Source organism: Bactrocera dorsalis, chromosome 4 (assembly GCF_023373825.1).
Source record: "Bactrocera dorsalis isolate Fly_Bdor chromosome 4, ASM2337382v1, whole genome shotgun sequence".
NCBI classification, from domain to species: Eukaryota; Metazoa; Arthropoda; class Insecta; order Diptera; family Tephritidae; genus Bactrocera; species Bactrocera dorsalis.
In genome coordinates this window covers 62,814,777-62,838,107 of record NC_064306.1, presented here as the reverse complement: position 1 = coordinate 62,838,107, position 23,331 = coordinate 62,814,777, and the positions used below count along the sequence as shown (strand labels likewise).

The following is a 23,331-nucleotide window of genomic DNA, read 5'->3' as shown; positions in this document are numbered from 1 at the left end:
TATTCCTCTTTATTCGTCTTCTTTCTTTACTATTTACCACTTTGTTCGGTGTCGTACCGGTGCCAATTTTCTGTTGTTTTTATTTTATTTAATTCATTCGTAAATTCTTATACCTTTATGAACATACATACATGTACATATAAGAGAGACAGAAGCATCAGTGCGCGAAATCGGTTGGGATATTTAAAATATTTTTTTTGTATTATCTGTAGGAAAAGGATGCAAATTTTATTACAGAGGCAAGATGCTTTATATAATATTATTAATTGATACAGTAAAACATAAAAAAACATAAATTGTCTATAGAAAAAAATTTCATAGGCTACTTAATTTTAACTCAACAAAAACAAAATTAATGCAATATAAAAAAAATATTTTTAACTAAATTTAGAAAATGAAAATTTAACTACTTATATAATTTAATTTTTTGTTAAATTTTTGTGTTGCAAATATCGATAAAAGTATTTTCCATAGCTTGCATGATCTCTTAACGGTAACTAACTTTCATTACTTTTTAATTTCCTACAGGGTCGCTAACGATCACTTTGCACTTTTCTTTTTAAGTTAAAAAAAATTAATTTGTTTTTATCGCTGTCGCTACGCTCATAATGTCGACAGTGCCATTTACGCCAATTTAAGTTTTCCGGTAATTTGAAAATTGACATTCCTGCCGCCCAATTTTTAAACATCAATATATTTTGGTTTTATTTCTTAAGCTTTGATGTGAATTGCATGCTATATATAAAAATTGACGAATTCGGTATTCTTTGTTGTTTTTATGACGAGTTTTCTTTCAATTTGCTTCGAAAATTATTATTTATCTCTCGTACTGTTATATTCAAGCGAATTCGTGAGTTCAGGTTTTAACGCCTCTGAATGCACCAAAACCAGTATGGTTATTGTAGAGTTCTTGTTATTATTTCTTGTGTAAGCAATTTACATATTTAGTCGCATAATATACATAATCTACGTGGAATTTATGGATTTAAAATGAAAATATATACCGGGAAAAATCATCCTTTAAAATATACAAATTTGTGAATTGAAAAAAAAAACAAAAAAAAAATTAAATAAATTTTTTAAGAAATGTTCCACTTGAATTTGCGAAAAAATTGTATCCTAAGTCGATATACAAGATTTGAAAATGATGTGCTTCTTCCTTGTGCAATCTTTGAGTTCATTCTTTAATGTAATTTTAGTCAAAAATAAATATTTTTTTGATTAAATTATGCCCTACGTTTGCAATGTATCTGTAGTTGCGTTAAAATTAAATAAAAAAATTGTTTGTATGTGTAATGCATACAAAATATTTAACTCACCGCCAAATTTGAGTTCTCTTGTTTGTTTATATTGTTGTTGCTGGTGTTCTTGTCTGCTGTCGGATACAACATCGCAGTCGTGACACATTAATTGACGCTCGAGGTGTTTTTCTGGCATGCTTGGATTACACTAAATTTATAATGAAAATAATTTTTGAACTTTCATGCGGACATTAAAGAAATATATGTACATATGTATGTACATATAATCATATGTGCATGTACATACTTACATATGTATGTCGTGATTTCTTCATAGCACTTGAGATGAAGCGGACTAATTCTAGATGTTTGTTATTATTGATCAATACTTTTAAAAAAGTATTATTTTTCCTGTCAGATGAGCACATATTTATCGCTAACGGGACATAAATAAAATTGTGTTGGTTTAAGGAATATTAAAGATAAATAATGTAACAGACTGATTATACTGTACTAAATTATATTATATTATATATTTTATAAAGTCTGTCCTCTATTACAGACCCTAAATTTCAAAGACTAGTAACCACATACCGTTTACCTAGTCTCTAGATCGATTATATACTGCTATGAGCCAAAAATTAGTAAGACTTTGTTTATAATTTTAAAATTCTTAATTTATTCTTCAAAATCTATGTCGTCCTGCTCAAAGTAATCCCCTGACCCCAATACACTTGTTCCAACGATTTTTTTTTTTTCCTAATCCTTGAAGCAGTTGTTAAAGTCAATTTCCGGAACGGCCTTCAATGTGTGCTATTCTTTTCAATTGATTGAAACGGTTTCCCAGGAGCGTTTGAGTATACTGAATCTCCAGAATTCACGCGACGCTAAATCAGGCAAGTACACTGGTTGTGCCACGAAAATGGTTTTAAAATCGTCGAAAAAGTCACGAAGAATAAATGCAGTTTGCGACGGTGCATTATCGTGGTACTAAAACCAAGAGTTGTCGGCTCATAATTTCGACCTCTTTTTACGAATAGCTCCGCGCAAATGACGCATAACACTAAATTAGTATTCCTCGTTATCAGTTTGACTAATCGAAAGGAATTCGCAGTGCACAGCACTTCGATAATCGAAGAAAACTGTGAACTTAATTTTGATTTTTGACTGCTTTGACGTGATTTTTTTCAGCTTCGGCTCACCTTTGCCACGATATTGATTGTCTGTTTCCGGGTCGTAAGCATAGATCTAAGCTGCATCGTCAGTAATATTACTTTTCATGACATCCTGGTAGTTGAAAAGCATTGTTTCACAGACGTTAACGCGGCGCTCTTTTTCGAAAAAATTGAGTGATTTTGGAACCAATCGTGCTTTCACTTTTCTTAGGCCCAAATGATCTTTCAAAATGTTTTTCACTGATTCTTCCGATATTCCAACGATGCCAGTAAGATCTCTGACTGTTAATCGTGGATTCTCAAGCACCAGTGCATGAAAAAACTTTAAGCTCTTCTTCCTAACCTTTCTAAATACATTGTTATTGGAAATCGAATGGGAATTATTGGTTAAGACCAAAGTTGAAGGGAAAGTTTTGTACTTACTTACCAATCCAAACAGGCTTAGATCCCCGAAATAGCAACCATTGACCTTGATAATTCCTGGTCAATTTCGGTTTTGTAGAACCGTCTGTTCTAGCAATTGCCATCCATACAGTTCAAGTCGTTACTAATCGATGATCTTCATCAACCGCTCACGAGGTTTGATTTTTCAAGAACATAGTCTGAGGACGGTATAGGCTGGCTTGGTCATGTTGTCCGGATAAAGAGAATACTGCAGCTTTGAAGGTTTTCGTTTTAGTAGTCACGGTGAAAGCAGAGAAAGAGGAAAACATCTACTCCATGAAAGACCGGATGGAGAAGGACTTGGCTGCATTTGGTAAATTGAATTGGTGCCAAATAACGCTGTTGTTAAATCAATAACCGCGCAAGCGATGTCTTTGCCAGTAAAGAATAAAAAAGGAGAGATCTAGAATCACTATTCGAGTTCAAAAGGGTGATTGCGAAGATTGCTTATTTTCCGTGTTATTACAAGTTCATCTATAATTCAGCTTGCAGTTAGAAGCAGAGGTGGATGGATTTGTTAACTAAAAAAAGCGTCAGAGATGACCAGTTTATTTACCCGTTCCAACGATAGTCGGGTCTGAGTAACCGGAATGGACCTAGATTTTTATCCGGCTAAGGACTATCACCTCACTATCATGCCTCGAAATTACTGCAGGAATGTTTTCTGCCGCTACAACAACAACAACCAGTTTCCTCCGGAGAGTTAGGCCTTAGCACCGAAAATTATATTCATTTAAAGATTTTGGCAGAAATAATTTGTCAGTAGCTATTGTACAAAAACAACAACAGCAATAGAAAGCACAACAACCGCTATGTTGACATAATATTTTCGATAGAATAACAATACTATAAATTCATTTATGCACCCCTGCTTATCGATTCCTATTTATGCAATTAAATATTAGCGATTTAGCAATATTAATACCAAATAAATTAACTACATACACATTGTGTAATTTTACATCATAAATGGCTCGTTAATTTTGTCAACAATTATACGAATTAATAATAATAAAAATCACAATAATTTCATGTGATTGCAAATCACTCGACGCTGCTGCTGCTGCTGCGCCGACGTTGAGGACATTAATGATCATTTGACGCGATTCACCCTCATTATCAGCATATACGCCATTTAGACGTGAGTAAGCCGCTATCTATGCGCCGGGTGTAAACTTCCAATTAAATAAAAATAATTTATCGTGTTTTTTGCGCGGCGATCGCCTTTGCGTAAGCGCGCCCGTAATTAAGTTTGTTGTATTCGCGTACTATGATGCGCGCCCCGTGCGCGCTCTCTCGCCGCGACGCGCACTAAGCGAATTCAGTTATGTATAATTTATAACATTTTTTGTGACGGATTACAACTGTTGTGTTATTACAACAATATCTGTTTTTGTTTCTGTTTATGAATGTATTATATTATACCCTACGCCAGAGCCGCCGACACCCGGCTGTTGTCGCATTGCCATCCCTGTCGCCCGTGGGTAATTAATAATGCATAAATACTATGATGCAGCGGTTTGGGGCCGTAACTGGTTCAAGGTTATGGCCTGTTCCTGTTAGCACGGTTTATTGTACTCTCATATTTAGAAATAAAATTCTACTGCAATTATGTGTGTAGGCCTACAGTACAAAAAATAAATAGCGTGCAAATATAAAAAGAAAAGCGCAAAAACAACTGTTAATTCCTTTTTATGACCTTTCCACTTGGTGATTTTCGTCGCCTTCGAAGTTGATTCGTAATTATTTATACGATGTTTCATTTGTTTCGGAATTTTCCATATTTGCCTCATTCTAGGCAGAAACTCAATGTTTTTTTCTTTTTCACATTCAGCTTGTATGGAAATTTGCATGCTTGCTCAAATGTTTGTATGGATGTGTGTAAATAATAGTATTTTGACAATATTTCAACTACAAATATCATAACATGTACATGTAATTATGTAAATGTTGAGCGTAAAGTTGTTGATATTGAAGTTAAAACAAAACAATTTGACATGTTGTTGTCAAAAATCTAACAGTAGACTTCTCTTCCTCAGTGCGGCATTTTCAAAGCTTTATCAAACATCAAAAAAGCTTAGCGTTGTCACGTGATCACTCTTAGTTCTTTATTCGTCGGATCCATCAAAGACTTTACCTGCTTTAACATTTCAAAAACCTTGTATTGTACTATTCAGTATCTGCAAGTTCCCTGAAATGGTAACCTGTTTAAGACACTGTTTGTAGTTTGGAAGCGATGTGAGTCTTCGTTTATGTGGCTTGGATTAGAAAAGTTAATTTCAAATTGAAATCTTAAAAAAAAATATAAAGCAAGATAAAAAATTATTTATACTAATTGTAATTTCTCTCTATGTTAGTCTTTTATTTAAATTAATTTAAAAAAAATGTCCGCTTTCACATTTGTCTTTCCCTAAATTCTTCTTCTTCTTTATTGGGTAGACACCGTTTACGCTGTTATAGCCGAGTTCATAAGAGTACGCCAGTCCTTTTCTCCCTAAATGCAGTGAACTATAAATAAATCGCCAGCCAATGTCGAACTAGAATTCTGGTTCAGATAAGATTTAACATTTGCACGTCATATGCACTGGTTTGCCTGTACTTAGATACACTGAAATACATATGTACGTACATACATATAGTATGTTATATGTGCATATGTTCATAGATAAACAAATGTCTGCTCGCTGTCTAGAAAAATAAATTCGCAAATTATTATGGCAAATTTGATGTGGCTACGAAGCCGAAAACTGTTGCTATTTCGGTGCCATTGTTATTTGTTATTTTTTTTTTTGTTGGTTGTATATTTTTGGATTCTTTGTCCGTATGCTGGTATTTGCTTATAATAAACGAAATTATTATTTATCAAGAAAAAATAAAATGTTTGCTTAAAACTACGCGCAACAGAAGTGAAAAATTTCTGGCTCTATGCCAAGCGTTGAATTTAATAAGAAGGAAGAGAGGAAAGTATTAGTAATTAGATAAAAAAAGGTTTTAATTGAACATGCAGCTTAAAGCATTCCATAAAATACCATCTAATATGGCAAACAAAACGTTTCAATATACTTTCCCAAGCAGTTGGCAACTCTTTTCAAAAAAGTTACAACGGATTTATTTTATAGAACTAATTAGTTTGTTGGTCATATTGTAAATTATATTAATTTTTGTTATTTAATATAGCAAAAAATTCCTATAATTTTTTTTCAAACACGTAGAAACTTACCTAAAAAATTTACGATTTTTCTAAACCTGTTCATTCATACCTTATTTTAAGCTATATTGTAATATTTCATTTATTCTTGTTTTTAAAGAAAAAACTTACCTTATTTAAAACCTCTTAATTCTGCTAAGGATAAGTTGATATATTTTAATATGTTTTCCATTTTTTAATCAATTTTAATAAAATATAATTTTTAACGGGCTGAACACTTGCAGTTTTCTTTTTATTTGTACACTTTCTCAAACTTGTTCAGTTTGATATCTACTCATAATGGTTTAATTAATAAATTATTATTAAATTTTTTAAAGATATTACAATCCTCATCAAAAACAATTACAGCAGTGTTATAAATAATACATTAAAAATGATTATAAAATATATTAATTTAATTTTTATTTTATTTTGTTGGTAATCTTAAAAATCTTAATTAAAAAATAAAATATTTGAATATTTCCAATCCCAAATGCCGTATTCAAAAATTAAAAATAAGTTTTTAATGTCAAATACGAAATGAAAATTAAAAATAAATCATATACGTTTTCTTAAAACTGTTTATTTTGATAATATAGCAATATTTACATACAGTACATATATGTATGTACATACATATGTATGTTTTTTTTTGGGAATTTACTTGACTAAAGCTTTAAAAATTCTGATTTTTGAATTAGTAATTTATATGTACATATATGTCTAATTATTTGTTGCTCTTTGCTCCAAAATAACTTATCTGAAGATGTGACAGTATCCTTTACAGACGATGAAAAACATTTATATTTGAAATAATCTTAAGGCAAAGTTTGCAAATGGCGATATTCATTTATATTTTCAGTTTTAAAAATCCTGAAAAGTATTCCAGTTATCCTCATATACATATGTATTATCATATATTCAAAATGGCACTCTCATAAGTAAAGCAAATTTTAAAGCATATTTGCTCTGGAACGCGCCCTTTTTACACCATTCACTCCATTTTGCCGCCTTAAAAATCAATATAAAATGTGTTCGCCCTTACATATATGTGAGTGTGAATGTGCGCGAATACAATAGCAATGATAAGTGTTATATTTACGATCGCGTTTACGCTTTTCGAAGACACCACAGACACATATGTACATACATTCGTACCCCTGCCCATACATAAGCGTACTCATAAAACCGTAATATGCGTACGAGTACGTTATGCTCTAACTGGCCAATCAAAATTAAACATCTCCGTTTTGCTCAACAGCCAAATGGCACATACACCGAGCGAAGGGAGTAACACAAAATACGGGTTTTGCCGAAATTTTCATACCAAAATCGTCATAAGCAAATTTATTGTGTCCGTGTGCGTGGGTGTATGTACCTACTTCCTCGTATCTATGTATGCCTCGTATCGCCTACAATGTTAGCTGCATTCCTATTGGTCGGCTAAACGTTTTCTGTTTAAATTGTATATATTGTATATATGTACATGTATTCGCGGTTGAAGGATGCCGATCATTGCGCCGTGTCGTGCTCGCTGATACGGACCTGTGTGTGTTTTGTTATTGTCAAATCTGTACACAAACGTGAATTTGGCACGCGATCGTGCGTCATTTTGTTGTGATTAAAACAAAATGAATGATTTTTCTGCACGCTGATATGTGTGTGTGTGTGTGTGTGCAATACGTCAAATTGATTGGCATGCATCGGTGTGTGTTTTTGAGGCGCTTCAATGTGTATGAAATATGTCAACGGCGTCAGCAAATTTGCCAAGTATTTTATTAGACATTTGTTTAAGTTTGAGTAAAATGTTTGAGATAATGCGCGCAATCTGGTAATTATGTTCTCATTTTTGGTTAAAATTTATCAAGAAGTTCAACACTAAACTGAAAGCTTACCGTTATTAAAATGTATTTACCTTTTCTTTTTCACTGTCTGTCTGTGCTCTATTTTCTGGTTAACACTCTTCTCTTTCGCCTTCTGGACGCTCTATACTGAATGCGTGCTCTTCTATAGACACTCTTCAATACGTCGCATATAATGGAGCATAGAGTATATAAACTATTGTATCTACATACATTCAACAATCATTAACAGGTGTGTCTACATACTTTCATATTTGTGTTTGTACTTCTGTACACATACACACACACGTACAATAATATGCTGAGTATTGTAGTCAACGAAATGTTTACATTCCAAACCAGTACCCGCCGTCGTTACTGTTGTTGTTATTTAATTTATTCGTTCATTTTGGTCAATTAAACTAGTTGTGACGCCAAGTTATCAAGTGTTTTGGCCTCTCAACATATTTGACGAATAATTTGAATTTTTTTCTTTGAACACCATCGTCAACATTTGATTTGGAGCGTGAAATATGTTTAGCAATCTAACACTATTATAACATACAGTGTGTTGGCAAAAGTATGAGTATGAAAATTTGGAAAAATATAACATTTTAGAACTAAAATAGTGCGTATTAAAAAAAAATTTAATTGATATGTACGCTTGCTTTAAGCGGCATATCCTTTTTTGATAAATAAAAAAATTATAAAATCATAAATTTTTATACTTGCTTAAAAAATTATTGTTGGATTACATCTCAACGCTATGTTTTCGATTCGTTAAGTCTTGTAACTTCGACTATATGAAATCTCTAAGTGAACATTTTGATCATTAAAATTAAATATTTTTCGAGTTACATGCGAGAAAAAGAGATTCATTCATTGCTGCATTGGTTTAGATTTTCTCCGTAAATTACGATCGAAAACAATTAAAATTTGACAAAATGGCGACGTTACAAAAAAAAATTTAATGTTTCCAAAAAAATTTGTCGTTTTGACCTGCTAAAATTCGATTTTTGAAAATTGTATAGTGATCGGATCATTTGTCTCTGAGTAACCACACAAGCGAATTAGAAAAACTAAGGGGTTTACCGAGTGATTACACTTTAAAGGCTGAAACTTAAAAACAATTTGAGATATCGATTTAAAATTTTAGTTTGTTTTTAAAATATAATATTTTTTTATTTTTTTTTAAATTTTATTTTAATTATTTTTTAATTTTAGTTTTTTATTGTTTTTGTTTTTATTTTTATTTTTTGTTTATTTTATTTTATTTTATTTTATTTTATTTTTTTATATTACATTATAATTGATTTATTATTTTGTTTTTAATAATTTTTTATTGTTTTATTTTTATGTCCGGTTGTAATTCGGAAAAAGTGATTTAATATAAATTTTTCGCTCCTTTCTATATTTTTTAATCACCGCTGTATCAGTGCCTCACTCTGCTCATACTTTCCTTGCACTGTATTTGTCTGTGTGTATTTACCATGTTAGCGGCAAGTGAGAAACAGCGTGTCGTGTTTTTTACATTGACTTTATCAGTGCGTTCACTTGCCGCTGCTACTTGTATTTTTATTATTCAGCGCCGCTCGCTGCTTGCCGCTTTATACAGCTCAGTCAGCCACTGCACTCTAGTGATTTGTCCGCTTTGCGAGTTTACGAACGCGAAAGCTATCGGGCAGGTTCTGCTGGCTTTTCAGAAATTCACGATTTTCATTTCAGTTCATCGATCTCAACGTAAGCGATCGGACGCAGAACTTGCAAGCAAGCGAGATAACATCGCGTTACACTTAAATATGATATAAAATAATACAGCTAGCAGTGGTATTATATGAAATTAGATTTCCGAAGCATTGCGGTGTGTAGTGAACACAAAAAAAAAGCTGAAAAAGACACTCGTCAGTGCTCAGTTTCGATAATTCGTAAATTCGCGCTCGCTCGCCAGCTAGCTACGATACATACATACATACATATATAGACATTGTAGATTGTTTTGACATCTATTTAAGAACTTTATCTTATCATCTTCGTATCATCGTGTAATGCGTATGCAGCGACTAACAGCAGCCTATCGTCGGTGGTCCGTCAGACTTGCCCTCGTCCTCATTCGTTGTGCTATGCTAGAAATCTAGCATTTGCTTGCTGTATGATACGAGTATCGTGTTAAGAGCAAATTGAGAGTTTTCAATAAAATTTCGCTAAAAGCCGTCGCAAAACTGTCACCGCCGACAGACAAAATTGTGCTTAAAAAGCTGAAAAATCGTTGTGCCAAAAGTTCTTTCATAAATTGGAAACGTCGCAAAAGGAGGCGGACGGCCAACAGCAGCAGCAGCGGCAGAGCAGGGTATTAATCAAAACATGCAAAAATACATACATACGTATAGAAATATGCATACATAAATGCTCACTTTGATTTGAATTGTGCGATTCGTGACATATATGTGTGTGTATGTAATGCCAACCAGAGATGGTGATTTATACATACATTTGTACATGCATAAATATCATGATGTGCGTGTGCTGGTGGTAGCTTTTTTATTGTGACTTTTAGTTTTGTTTACACTAACGCAGAAAAAGCGCCACAACAATAACATAATTTCTACAAAAACGCATTTGATCAGTATAAAATGCTCGGTATAGAATTAAATGCAAGCAATCGTTTGCGAAAATCACGATCGCACAGAGTTACAATATCACTTCAAAAGAATAGATTGTGGCAAGTGGCAAGTGCATAAAGTGTACTGCGAAAATTTTTGAAGTGAGAAAAATTTTGAAAAAATAATACCGAAAATGACAGTGGTTCTTGAATTGAAAAAGTGTTGAGAAAAATGTTGAAAGTGAGCGAACAAAAAATTTGATTTGTTGAAATTTAGCGGGACACAAGAAAATTTTTTGCAAAAAATAACTACGAGTTATTAAATAATCAAAAAGCATGAAAAAATATACACAAATATTTAATATGAAAAATATCTAATAACATAAAAAAATTAAAAATATATTAGTATAAAAAATAAAATAAAAATGAAAATCCAATATAAAACTATTATTAACGGTAAAACTTAAAAAAAAAGTTTATAAAAACGATTATTGATAAACGATCAATAATATTAACTACTAAAAGTATATGAAATATAATTTTTTTTTAATCTGAAATATAATTTATAATAATTTAATATGAGCGGCAAAATTAGATATGCAAGCATATATAAAAAATTGTTTAAATCACAAACATAATTGAAATTAAAAACTGTGTTTATAAAAAAGAATATTAAAAATGATTTTACTATAAAAAATATGTAAAAATAATGGAATTTAAAATTAATATAAAGTAATAAATATAATATAATTTAAAATCAGAAAAATAATTAAAAAACGATTTTACAAAAAAATTTATTAATAAAATTATACTACAAAAAATATGTAAAAAATAATAAAAATACATTTTTTTAAATAAGAAACTTAATTAAAAAATTATTATAGTTTATAAAAAGGTTTATTATACAAATTTCACTATAAAAAATATGTAAAAATAATTTAAAAAAAATTTAAATCAGAAACATAATTTAAATTAAAATTTAGTTTATAAAAAAGTTTGTTAATAAAACTTGACTACGAAAAATATGAAAAAATATGAGCGGCTAAAATAACACATACATACATAAATACAGTTTGCAACCAGAACCATAAAATAACGAGGCAAAAAATTTTGAATTCATAGAAAATAAACACTTATGAAAAAGTCATAATTTCTAAAAACAGAAACTGAACAATATTTTTCACTTACAAACAAATTAATATTTAATTCTTAAAAAAACATAACGAAAAAATAAAAAGAATTATAAATATTATTAAATAAAAAAGTTATAAGTATTATTTAATAAAAATAATATAAATATATACATTAATATATTTTTTTTTATAAAAACAAAACCAGTTGTCTACCATGCCCAACAATTTATAAAAGCATTTCATTCTGAGTATTTTGACATTATAATATATGCAAACAAATAAATAAAAATAATTTGAGCGGTCAAAATTCCATATGAATATGAACTTCTATTAAAAATATTTGTAACCAGAAACAAAAATTAAATATGATATAAAAAAAAAAACAATTGATTAACTTAATGCAAAAAAATAGAAAAAAATTTTTAAATATATAAACAAATTATTAATTTATGCAAAAAATTAAAAATGTTTTTATTTATAAACTAAAAAAAAATACTTATAAAAAATATAAAACAAGAAATGAAAAATATTTCTCTTTCTAAAAAATCCATTATCGCTCATCCCAACAGCTGAGCAAAGCATTTCATTCTAAATAATTCCACAAGTACTGCGCGCAGGTGAAATTATAATAAACAATCGCTAAATTCTTTTATTAAAAATGTCAGTGCATATATATAAAAAAAATTGTTTATAATGCCAGCGAATTGCTAGTTGCATAATCCACAGGTGTTTCCGGCTTGCATTTGAATAATATTTATACCATTTGACTCCATCAACCGTCTTCATTCTAAAAATAAATAAATGTCTTAAGCCAGTCTCCGATTTCGTTCCATTGAAGAGTAAGCCAAGTGAAGGCAAAAAATATGTTTTATAAATAGAACGAAATAACTGTTTATATTTAGGCTCAGTAACAGCTTATTTTTGTAGAAAATGGCATACATAACAGACATACATATGTATGTATATTTTTTCACTTTAATTCGATTGTTGAAAGTAAAATTAAATTATAAAAATAAAATATTTTGCTGCTGAATTTATTAAATACAAATTGAATAATAATGAACTTTCTCGTCGATATTGAGTAACCTTTTAAGATCTATGTACGTATGCTCGGTGTCGGTTCGGTGATATTGAGTCTTAAACTATATTTTTTAAAGCTTTTTTGGTTTTAGATAAAAAAAGTGAATAAAAATATCTTGGATTTTTTTGCGGCTATAGCTTTTGCATTATAAAAAAATGTTGAAACATTGTTTTTTTTTTTAATTTTCAAAAATTATTGTATAAAATATGAAAATTGAGTCCTCGGCGGTCATAATCCGTTGAGTTTTACTTACTAATTCGACAGCTAGATCAAACTATTCGTACTTCAAAATTTAAATCTAAATATTAGAGATTCTATAATCTCTAGATATGCTGTCAAACGACCTATTATTAAATTTTTTGAATTTTTCCAAAATATTTTTTTTCTAAAAATCAGTTTGATTACTATTTATTCCTTATTAAAACTATTCTCAAGCTAAACACTACAGGGTGTGATTTAACTTGTGTAAAAATTAAGATTTCGCGTTACTCATTGCCAAAAGACCTGAGAACAATTTACGGATCAGCTAATGCATTAAAAGCTTGCTGGATTCTTACAAAATAAATATTATCAAACTACTTATCTTTATAAGCGCGCCACTTGGCGACTTGTATTACTTCCTCAAGTAGAATACCCACTAGTATCTGCTTAACTTCTCAACTACTCCAATTTAATTCCAAAGTAATTTAACTTTGTGTCTGTTTTGAGATTTTATAGTATCCTTGAACTTAGACACTGTCCGGTCACAGTTGTGACTAATCACAAATGACTGCAAGTGTTCTAGCAGGTTCTTAACAGTTGCGGTCGTCGAACTGCTGGCTATAGTAGGAAGTATTAAAAATATTGCATTGCATCAAGGTCTGGCGTTGCCACTTTCACAATCGCCAAGATTCCATGTTATAAAACCACACGAAATACTGTTAAGCAGGTTTCACAAAAATATATATTCGAAAACCAAAACAAAAAAAACAGTTAAATGCTAAACCAAGCGTTGACAGTGAAGGGATTTCAGTTATTCGAAAGGGCGCTCGCGTGTAAAACACAACGGAATATGTTGTGCTGTGTTGTGCCAAGGTTAACATCCTTTAAATTGCAATATCTGTACGTATGAACGTATGTATAACTGTAGTATGATTAACTTAAAGGCAGCCAGATAAATGCCTACAACAAATATGCCATATAATATGTGCGTTTTGCATGTGTGTGTGCGTAGAAGTGCAGCGAGTGGCCGGCTGAGACACGGCGCTGATAGCAGAATGAGAGGAAATCAGCGCGACAAACATTGCAAAATATATGTATATAGAAAATTAAATAAAGCTAAATTCATGAAAACAGCAAATAAGTCGAGATTTCAAAACAGGGCAGTTTGATAAAATGTTATACAAAAAAACGAGTCAAAGATTGTTGAGCAAAAACACGGAAAATAAATACATTCAAATGATTTTGCAATGTTCGTTGCTTTATTTTTAAACCCTGAACGGGGTTTGCAACGAAAACCAAAAAGAAAACGTCGACGTAGACTACAAGTACAAAAAATATTTACATATACATAACTGATTAGCATGACGAGCTACATCGATTTAGTCAAGACGGAGGTCTGCCCCTTTATAAGAGAATTAGTGCCTCGGTTTTTGAGATATCGCATCGAAATTCTGCACACGTTCTTTTATTCCCAAAAAAAGACCTCATTGATCGTCGATATCGGACCACTATAGCATATAGCTGCCACACAAATGGACCGATCCAAATAGAGTTCTTGTATGGAAAACTTTTTTATTTGAGAAATTATTTTCACGAAATTTAGCGGAGGCTATTATCTAAGGCAGCACTAAAATATTCGATGAAATTGTTCAGATCGGACCACTATAACATATAGCTGCCATACAAACTGGCCGCTCCCAATAGAGTTCTTGTATGGAAAACTTTTTTATTTGACAAAATATTTTTAAGAAATTTTACATGGATTATTGTTCAAGATAACGGTACAATTTCCAAACAAATTGTTCGCAGCGGACCATTATAGCATATAGCTGCCATATAAATAGACCAATAAAAATCAAGATGAAGTTCTTGTATACCCTTTTATCCTAAGAAATTAACTTGTGAAAGATATTAAAGCATTTTTTGTTGTGTCTATTTCATTATAAAATCTAGGAATTTGGAATTTTCTTGCTTAAAACACGACGAATTTAAATGCTTGCCTGAAAACAAGTTGTGGCAAATGCAGAATTTCGCAAAGTCGCAACGGTTTCTATTTACTTTTCACTTTTTTTTTTAATTTTTTTTCTCAATTCTTTTTGATTTTTTTCTCAATTCTTTTTAAATTTTTTCTCAATTTTTTAAAGTTATTTTCGAAATTTTTTTTTATTTTATTTGTTTCTCGATTTTTTCGCATACCAAAGACTTAAAAAGCAAATGCTAACCTAAAAACCCACCAACGACTGCAGAAGGCGTCACATATGTACATACATATTTACCGCTACTGCAGTGCCAGTGTTGCTATGGTCATAACGGTCGTATTTGTTGCACATTCGCTTGGCAATTGCAAGCTCATGCTGTTTGCACTCGCCAACTGATGACAGCTTGCTGGCTTTCTACGGACGCCACAGCAACAGGCAAAAGTGGAAAATAAAGACAAAAGAAAATAAAACACAAATAAATTGCATTTTTATTCATACGAAATTTGTTGTGCCGCTCAAAACCAATTGATATTCACTTTAAATACGCATTTATTTAAATTTGCATTCCTTAAACTCATACTTCTCGTTACTTTGTTTCATTATCGTTTTTGTATTTGTATTTTTTAAAGTTGAAGTGATTCAAGTAAATGCCGCAAATCAGAGTTTTTCACAAAGACAGAGATAAAGACAATCGGCCTAAATGTGGCACAAAAACAACTACTTTAACCACCTAACTGAGTGCAAGTAAATTTAGTGACAAATAAAATACATAAATAATAATAAACGCACACAATCAAACGTAGAAGTGCTTGTGAGTGAAAATATCATCGATAAGTTGCAATAATAACAATAAACCCGAAAAAGCGCGCTCAAGTTGAAGAAACCAGTTCGTGAGCACGCAGCGGGGCATCAAGCCGCAGCAAAAGCCGAAATAATAACAACAAACTTATATACTATACGCGTATAGATAAAAATAAAAACAACATTGGCACAGTCTTTTTTGCAACGTTGCCATACTATAAACTACAGAAGCAGGCAGGCAGTCGAGTTCTTCTCGATTTTCTCGTCGCTTGTTGTTATCATTGTATCCGCCGCTGCCATAACAAACGCACCAACGGGCATCGTCACCAAATACGGCACAAGTCAAAAGGCAAAACAATGCGTTTCACTTACAATCAGTATAATTATTCCGAATCCGGTTATCGGATTCCATCCAAGATGCACAACAGCAACGCGGGTAACGGCTCATTGGCGGCTGCACATCAGCATCATTATAGAAGTAATTTTGGTAAGCTGCAATGCAGTTACTATATTTTATATTTTAAAGTACATATACATACATACATATACATATATATGTACATATGTAATTTTATTATATACCGCTATTATTATTTAAAAAATATCATTTTTTAAAATGTAATGCTAGCTCATTTTTGCTCTTTAAATTTTCATTTGAAAACTTGAAATATTCTGAAATTTTTTTTCAATATTTTTTGTATTTCAACTGACCGCGTAGTAAAAATGTTTACGTATACCGTTATATTTCAATATATGCCATGCTAATTTGCAAGCAAGCGGCAAAAGAACACTCGCCAGAATAAGAAAATGCATTTAATTGATAATACGCTCGTTATTTTTCGGCAAGCAGCTAATTTGGTTAAAAAATAAGCGACCTTAAAGACCAGTAACGTGAAAAATAATTAATCCCATTTTTTAAGCAGTCGCCATCCCAAAATACCAGAAAATAGTGATAATATATAAAATATGTACTATTGACACCTGACCAGGTTGTTGTACACTTTTAGGAAAATATTTTCTGAATTCAGCGTCTATTGTAAAAAATATTTAAATATTCATCAATATTTATTTTTTCGCCTTCAAAGTTATCCTCACCGACTTTTCCAGTCCTTAAAACACTTTTTGGGATGGCCTTCAGCGAATTTGCGATGGTGCATTATCATCGTGCAAAATCCATAAATTGTTCTTCCACAGTTCTGGGCGTTTTCGACCGAAGTTCTCACGTAAGCGCCTCAATACGGCCAAATAGATATCCATATTGACTGTCTGTCTCTACGGGACAAATTTATGATGCACCAAACCATGAATACCGAAAAAATAATGAGTATTTCCTTGATTTTTAAGCGGATTTTTTTTAGTTTCGGCTCGTTTTTCCCCCTCTATTCCGGTGATTGTTAACTGTTTGTATGTCAAACTCATAAACCCATGTCTCATAATGCTCTTCTATGTGGGATCGGAATATGTCCGAAGATACCTGTTTACGCTACTCTTTTTGAAAAAATTTCGCTGTATCGGGACGAGTCGATCAAGAACGCGTTTCATACCCCACATATCCATTAAAATTATTCGAACAGTATCGCGAGAGATGCCCACTCTTTAACACTTGCCAGATGATTTTCGATTTAATTTAATATTTTCACCAGTTGAAGAGGTCGAAGGTCGGTGAAGCAGGTCTTCAACGATCTCTCGACCCTCTTCGAAGGCTTTGTACCACTTGTAGGATTGTGTTTTTGACAAAACTGAATAACCGTAAGCCTTTTTCAACATTCGCAACGATTCCGCACGACGATATCTTCGAAGCAAGAGAATCGACTTTGCTTATGTGGATAATTATAGCGAAAAGGTGCTTTAATGAAATCTAAGCACTACGCAGACTAAACTACAAGTAATATTGTTTTACCCAAACAAATGTGTTTCAATTTATTTTTCTAGCAAATTGAATGCGAGCGTTTTGTAATGTGAAACGAGCGTAAGAGAGTTATCGCCACTACCTTCAGTACTCCATTCGTGTGACTAACGGTTAAGAATCGCAAAGAATGCGCAAATTTCATGCATAAGAGCTCTATTTAAACACCTTGTGATTTATTTCCTCAGAAATTCTATAATAAGTGATTGGCTTAAGTATGTGCAGATAATAATGTTAAATACTATTTTGGGCTAAAGCTAGGCAAAACGCGTGCGCGTGTCATAGAAGAAGAAGCATTAATTTATGAGTTAATTTTTCTCGACACGTCCATACATACATACATAAAGAGTTTTATTTATTTTTTCAATACGCAATGGACTCAACGCGCCGTTGATCTTCTGTGAATTTGTCAAGCCACTAATTCGCATTACTAGTTTTGGCGTTTATCAGCGTTATATGTAGATATATATACACATGTACATATGTATGTGTATATGTGTGAAAAATGTCTGGAATACTTGTTAATCTGTAGTTTCTACAAGCAGCTGACGTAGAGCATAAAATAAACTACACATGCTGTGATTAGCTAAACCGACTACTAGTTGTATGCCTACATGTATAACATGTTTAGGCGTGTGTGTGCCTGATTTTTGTTAAAATTCTCAGAAGTGCCCATTTAAAGCGGCCTAAAGCATAGCAAACGTAACGTGTTATTTGTAAAATTTAAAATTTCATTAATTTGACGTTCGTTTTTATGCTTACTGTGCTCGCTTCTGCTCTTGGACGCAGCGAAAGAGCGCGTTTAAGAGTGCGCCTAATGTGATAAGTGCGCTACGATTGCCAAAAGGCCCAGAAATGTTTGCTACCTTGTCAATTATGCTTAATTTTTTGGGTGTCACGGCATTTCTCTCGTGAAAGTGTCGCCTTTTCGTTCGTTTTTTGTTTTTGTCTAACAGTCATTTTGTTTGTTTATACTTTTTCATTTCTCTTTGCAATTTCCTTATAAGTATGTATGTAACGTTGAAATGGCAGCATTCATTCGTCTCTTTGGCGCTACGGTGTCGTTTTGTGTTTTTTTTATTGCTTTATGGCGCTATTTTGTAATTTAATACATTCTCGTGATAATTTGAGCATTCATATAAGATAACAAGTTGTGAAATTCGCAGTTAACTGATGGTTTACTAAAATGTTAACCTGCAAAAAAGGTATAATAAGTGAAAAAACTATATTATAATTGGGTGCCACACGCCCTTAAACATCACATGCTTAATGAGCCGCAATATCCACACTTGCTTATTTTGTATACAACAAAATAAATGTGTTATATGGTACGTATGTACCTTTACTATATATATACACACATACATATTCATGTACAGAAGTTGGGTAAACTTCTTTTCGCTATCTCAAACTGTTTAATTAACTACACGATATTGAAGTTGGTTTAATTTCGGCGCTCCATGCTTGAATGGGCGAGCCTTCTCGTAATATACTTCGATGGCATGCTAGAAGTTGAACTAGATTAAGTTGGCAACAAGCGTTTTTTTGAAAGCTTAAAAAAAGAAGATTCAAACGGCCGATTCTAAACCTGCTCGAATGTGATCCATGAATTTTCAATACAATTCATAAAAAAAATAAAAAAAAAAATTAATTTTTACTTTTTACTTCAAATGCAAAACAACATGGTTTTCGAAAGTTTTGATATATGTATTTGCTTGAAAATTTGGATTTCCAAAGTATCGCATCTAAGGAATCGATGATAATGTTGCAGAAGTCAAATTTATCATGAACACAAGTACTTGAGTGGCACAATGCATTCAGTGAAGGCCGTGAAGTCATCGAAACCTCATGCGAGTCGACCTCTGTAAATGTCGATAACATCGAAAAACGTTACGTGGATTTTGAAATTTCAAAATTTTATATATTTTTATAAAATATATGTCTAGAATATATTTTTCAAAAAGTTTCAAACTATTCGCTGTAAAAGTTAAGGATATTAAACTTATGAGAGAGCGGCCCATCAGGCTAGAGCGGTCGGCTACTTCAAACTTTGATTATGTTTTTCTGTTGGAAATTCGTCATAGTTCTTCAAAATTGAAAGATCTTATGATTGATCAAAGGATTGTTTTTTCGATTTCGATTATTATTACTACTAATTTTTTCAATGCAATTTTTGGTAAAAATGAACCTTTGCCAAAAATTCATTTTTTTCCTCTTTCTTCGATTAATAACAATCCATACTCATCTACTAATCGATGAAATTAGACTGAATTTAGTTGAATCCTTCGTTTTTTTTTGCTGACCACCACTAGTCGAGTTTTTGGGCGGTACCTCCGGAAACCAGCTGCCAATGGCTGAATTTCCAAAAAAAATTTATGAAAAAATCACAAAATATTATTTAAATGCTACTCTTTGATATGCGTACAAGTTGTAATAAATTCATTCTTTTTTTTATGAAAAACAAATCCCGTAATGAAAGATTACCTTAAAATCTTAGTGTTGGCATCACAGAGAGAGCATAGGATCCCAACGTCGCTAGCGATCAGCACAACACAGTATGGTTAATGTTTTGGTTGTAGCATGGTTGTGACTTATATAGCAGGACGGGGATAATGAGTGACTTATAGAATTTGGTCTTGATTTGTCGAGAGTGGACTTTACTTCTCAATTGCCTACTCAGTCCGAAGTAGCACCTGTTGACAAGAGTTACTCTGAGTTGTATTTCGTGGCTGACGTAGTTGTTGTCAAAGTTAGGATTCAAGCCATTGCCAGCCCCCCAATTCAAAATTCTTTGTGCTTCCATAATGACTTCAAAAAGTATTTATGAAAACAGCTGTTTAGTAATTATTTGCGTCTAGCTACAATTTTATTTTGCTCCAAGCTATCAGGTGAGGTTAATGGCTTTGTGACCTCTAGCAATTACCTAGAGCACTCTTAGAGAGTTAAATGAAACTACTACATATCTCACTCTAGCTGTTAATCTTTAAACAAAATCGCCCCTACTATCTACAGTTCACTTTAAACAGTTCCGCACACACTTCTCTATTTGTCAAACATTTCGCAAACTAATGCCAACTAAGCACACTTTATACGCTACCTCCGTAAGCACCCACCCACGTGTTTACATAAATATACATATGTAAATATGTATATGTAGGCATATATGGTAGATACAGTTTGCCAAAAATCTTTCAATTTGACTCATATCTTGTATTATCGCAAAACCTTGGGAGGAACATGAGGAAATCACATGCCATTATAATAAAAAAAAGCAACAACACCAAAAAAATCGTATTGTTTATCAACTAATTATATAGATAATCGTAATAAGTCGCTTATTAGCGCTCGTCTAGTGTTAGGTACGACTGATTTTTGATTTTGACGAGCCTTTTTTCGCGAATTTCTTTAACACTCCTACATATATATTGTTGTTGTTGTTGCTGGCGCCACATTACTATTGGCAATATCAATTCTCAGTGCATATCGAGTGCGTGGCAAGACAATCTAATCGAAATCATGCCGCAAAAGACGGCATGAAGTCACAGGCTATGTATAGGTGCCTCTACGCGTGAATGTGTGTGTGTATGCACGTACGTATGTATGGACAAGTGTTGCTGATAAGCTTTTAACACACTACTTATTAGTGAAGTCATGTTTGTAGACATGCAAATAAGGCTTTGAGACGGTACGCTCGCACACCTGTGTATACACACATATGTATGTATGTACATATGTACATATGTATAAATACAGTGCTATGTGTATATGCAAATTACACGCAGTAGAATTACCATTTAGATACTTTTTTAAACAGTAGATGTTCAATTTATGATTAACAAAGATTTCAAAAAAATAATTGAAGGAGAAAAGCGAAAATTATAAGATGTTAAATAACTTGAATTTTATTTTTTAATAATTAAGCAATTTTTAAATTTTTTTCTATTTCTTATATTTAAATTTTTATGGACGTAGTACTTTTTCATTTCTTTTGTAGCAGAAGTTTTTTTCTGCTATTAAGAAAACCAATAATGTTCTTTTGTTAAATTATATATTTTATTTAATTAAAATTTTAATTTCATAATTTTTATATATTTTTTTTTTAATTATTATAGTTTTTTTAATTAAAATTTTTTTTTTTAATTTTTATTTTTTTGAATTTTTATAATTTTTTTTGGTATTAAAAAAACCAATAATGTTCTTTGGTTATTACATTTTATTTAATTAAAATTTTAATTTTATAATTTTTTTAATTTTTATTGTTTATAGTTTTTTAATTTTTTGAATTTGTTAATTTTTTCTTTTATTTTTAATAATTAATTAGATTATAATTATTTTTATTTTTTTAACATTATTTTATTTTTATATTTTTAATAATTTTTTTTATTTTTATATATTTATGTACATATGTACATATATATAATATATATTTTTTTTTAATTTGTTTGCTTTTGCTTTTATATTTTTTTGTTTTTTATATTATTTTGCTCTTATTTGCGATTTTAAATATTATGAATATTTTTTTATTGATCTCCACTTCAGAAATATTAACGAGTATTTCTATTTAAGCAAAAAATGCAAAAAATACAAATGTTTATTTTCCAAAGCTTTTGTTTGGTTTTTTCGTTTTGCTTTTATTTATTTCGCATAATCTTATGTAGTTTTCTTTGATGTGAAGCTTTGATTTCTCAACATTCAAAATATATAATTTTTGGTCTTTTCTTCTCGACATGCTTATGTACCACATAGGTAAATGGTGATCCAAGTAGAGATACTTTTTTCAATAGCCTTTGTTTTGACTAATCGCGCGTGAGTCGTGTCAAGCTCACATGTTATTTTTGTTCATTATTGTTGGCATTTCATCATGAAAAGACTTACGCCTGAACAACGTTTACAAATCGTTCAACTTTATGAATTACGAAAATTTATGTTCTGTAAAAAATTAATTTCGCGCTCGTCGCTCAACTTATGGTCAACATAGTCGATCTATTGAGCTTACTATTCGTAACACCATCCTCCATCTTGTGACCCACCATTCATTATTGGATAATATTCGACCGAATTGACCACGAATGACTTGGAGCATTTTACGTATAAGATGCCGGTGAGAACGTGACCGTCAATGGCGACCGTTATCGCTTTATGTTAACCGACTATTTTTTGTCTGAAATAGAAGATCGTGATTTCGACGACATTTATTGACGCCAGTCGATTTGCCACTAAGATCATGAGATATCACATCGTTAGACTTTTTCTTGTGGAAAGAGAAGTTTCTGTGTTTTCCTCGCTGTGTTGGAACCTCGAAATGGATCACCCTTTAAATAGATGCTATAAAAAATCTTTAGGTACCTTTAACTATTACTCTCTATGAAGCTAGTTTCGAGACTATAAAAAAACAAGTAATTTGACATTGAAAAGCATAAAATTGAAAATGGTAATTTCAATACTCATTGCACAAAGTGAGATAATAACCTGGATAAAAGCATTTCTAAGAATTTCTCAGAAATGTCGAATATCAATGAAAACATTTCAAGTCATCAGGCAATTATTTTGCGCTGTAACTTTTAATTAGACCAATTAAATACTTGTATTAATGAATTTATTAGTGCTGTCAGCGATTTCTTGGAATTTCAAAAAAAAAAACATTTTAAAGTCATAGCTAACATTGTTGTGTGGTGATTCCCTTATTTATATATCGCTGAATGCCCAAAGCATCCCTGAGCTTAGTTTATCTTTGCAAAAATCA

The 23,331-nt window shown here is 31.5% G+C and overlaps 1 protein-coding gene across 6 annotated transcripts in view; it reads left to right on the top strand.

Annotated features, from left to right (window-relative positions):
• The first annotated feature begins 9,455 nt into the window (after window positions 1-9,455).
• LOC105226928 (nuclear factor of activated T-cells 5) overlaps window positions 9,456-23,331 on the top strand; it is a 40,898-nt gene continuing 27,022 nt past the window's right edge. Inside the window, exons 1-2 of one of the 6 annotated variants that reach the window (XM_019990565.3) lie at window positions 9,456-10,235; window positions 15,511-16,160. In XM_019990565.3, the coding sequence (XP_019846124.2) occupies window positions 16,040-16,160 (121 nt within the window). In that variant the 5' untranslated portion in view covers window positions 9,456-10,235; window positions 15,511-16,039. Of the gene's footprint in view, window positions 10,236-10,288; window positions 10,729-15,510; window positions 16,170-23,331 lie in introns of those variants that run through there. The other 5 variants (XM_049455590.1, XM_011206062.4, XM_019990567.3 and 2 more) reach the window with 5 other exon arrangements.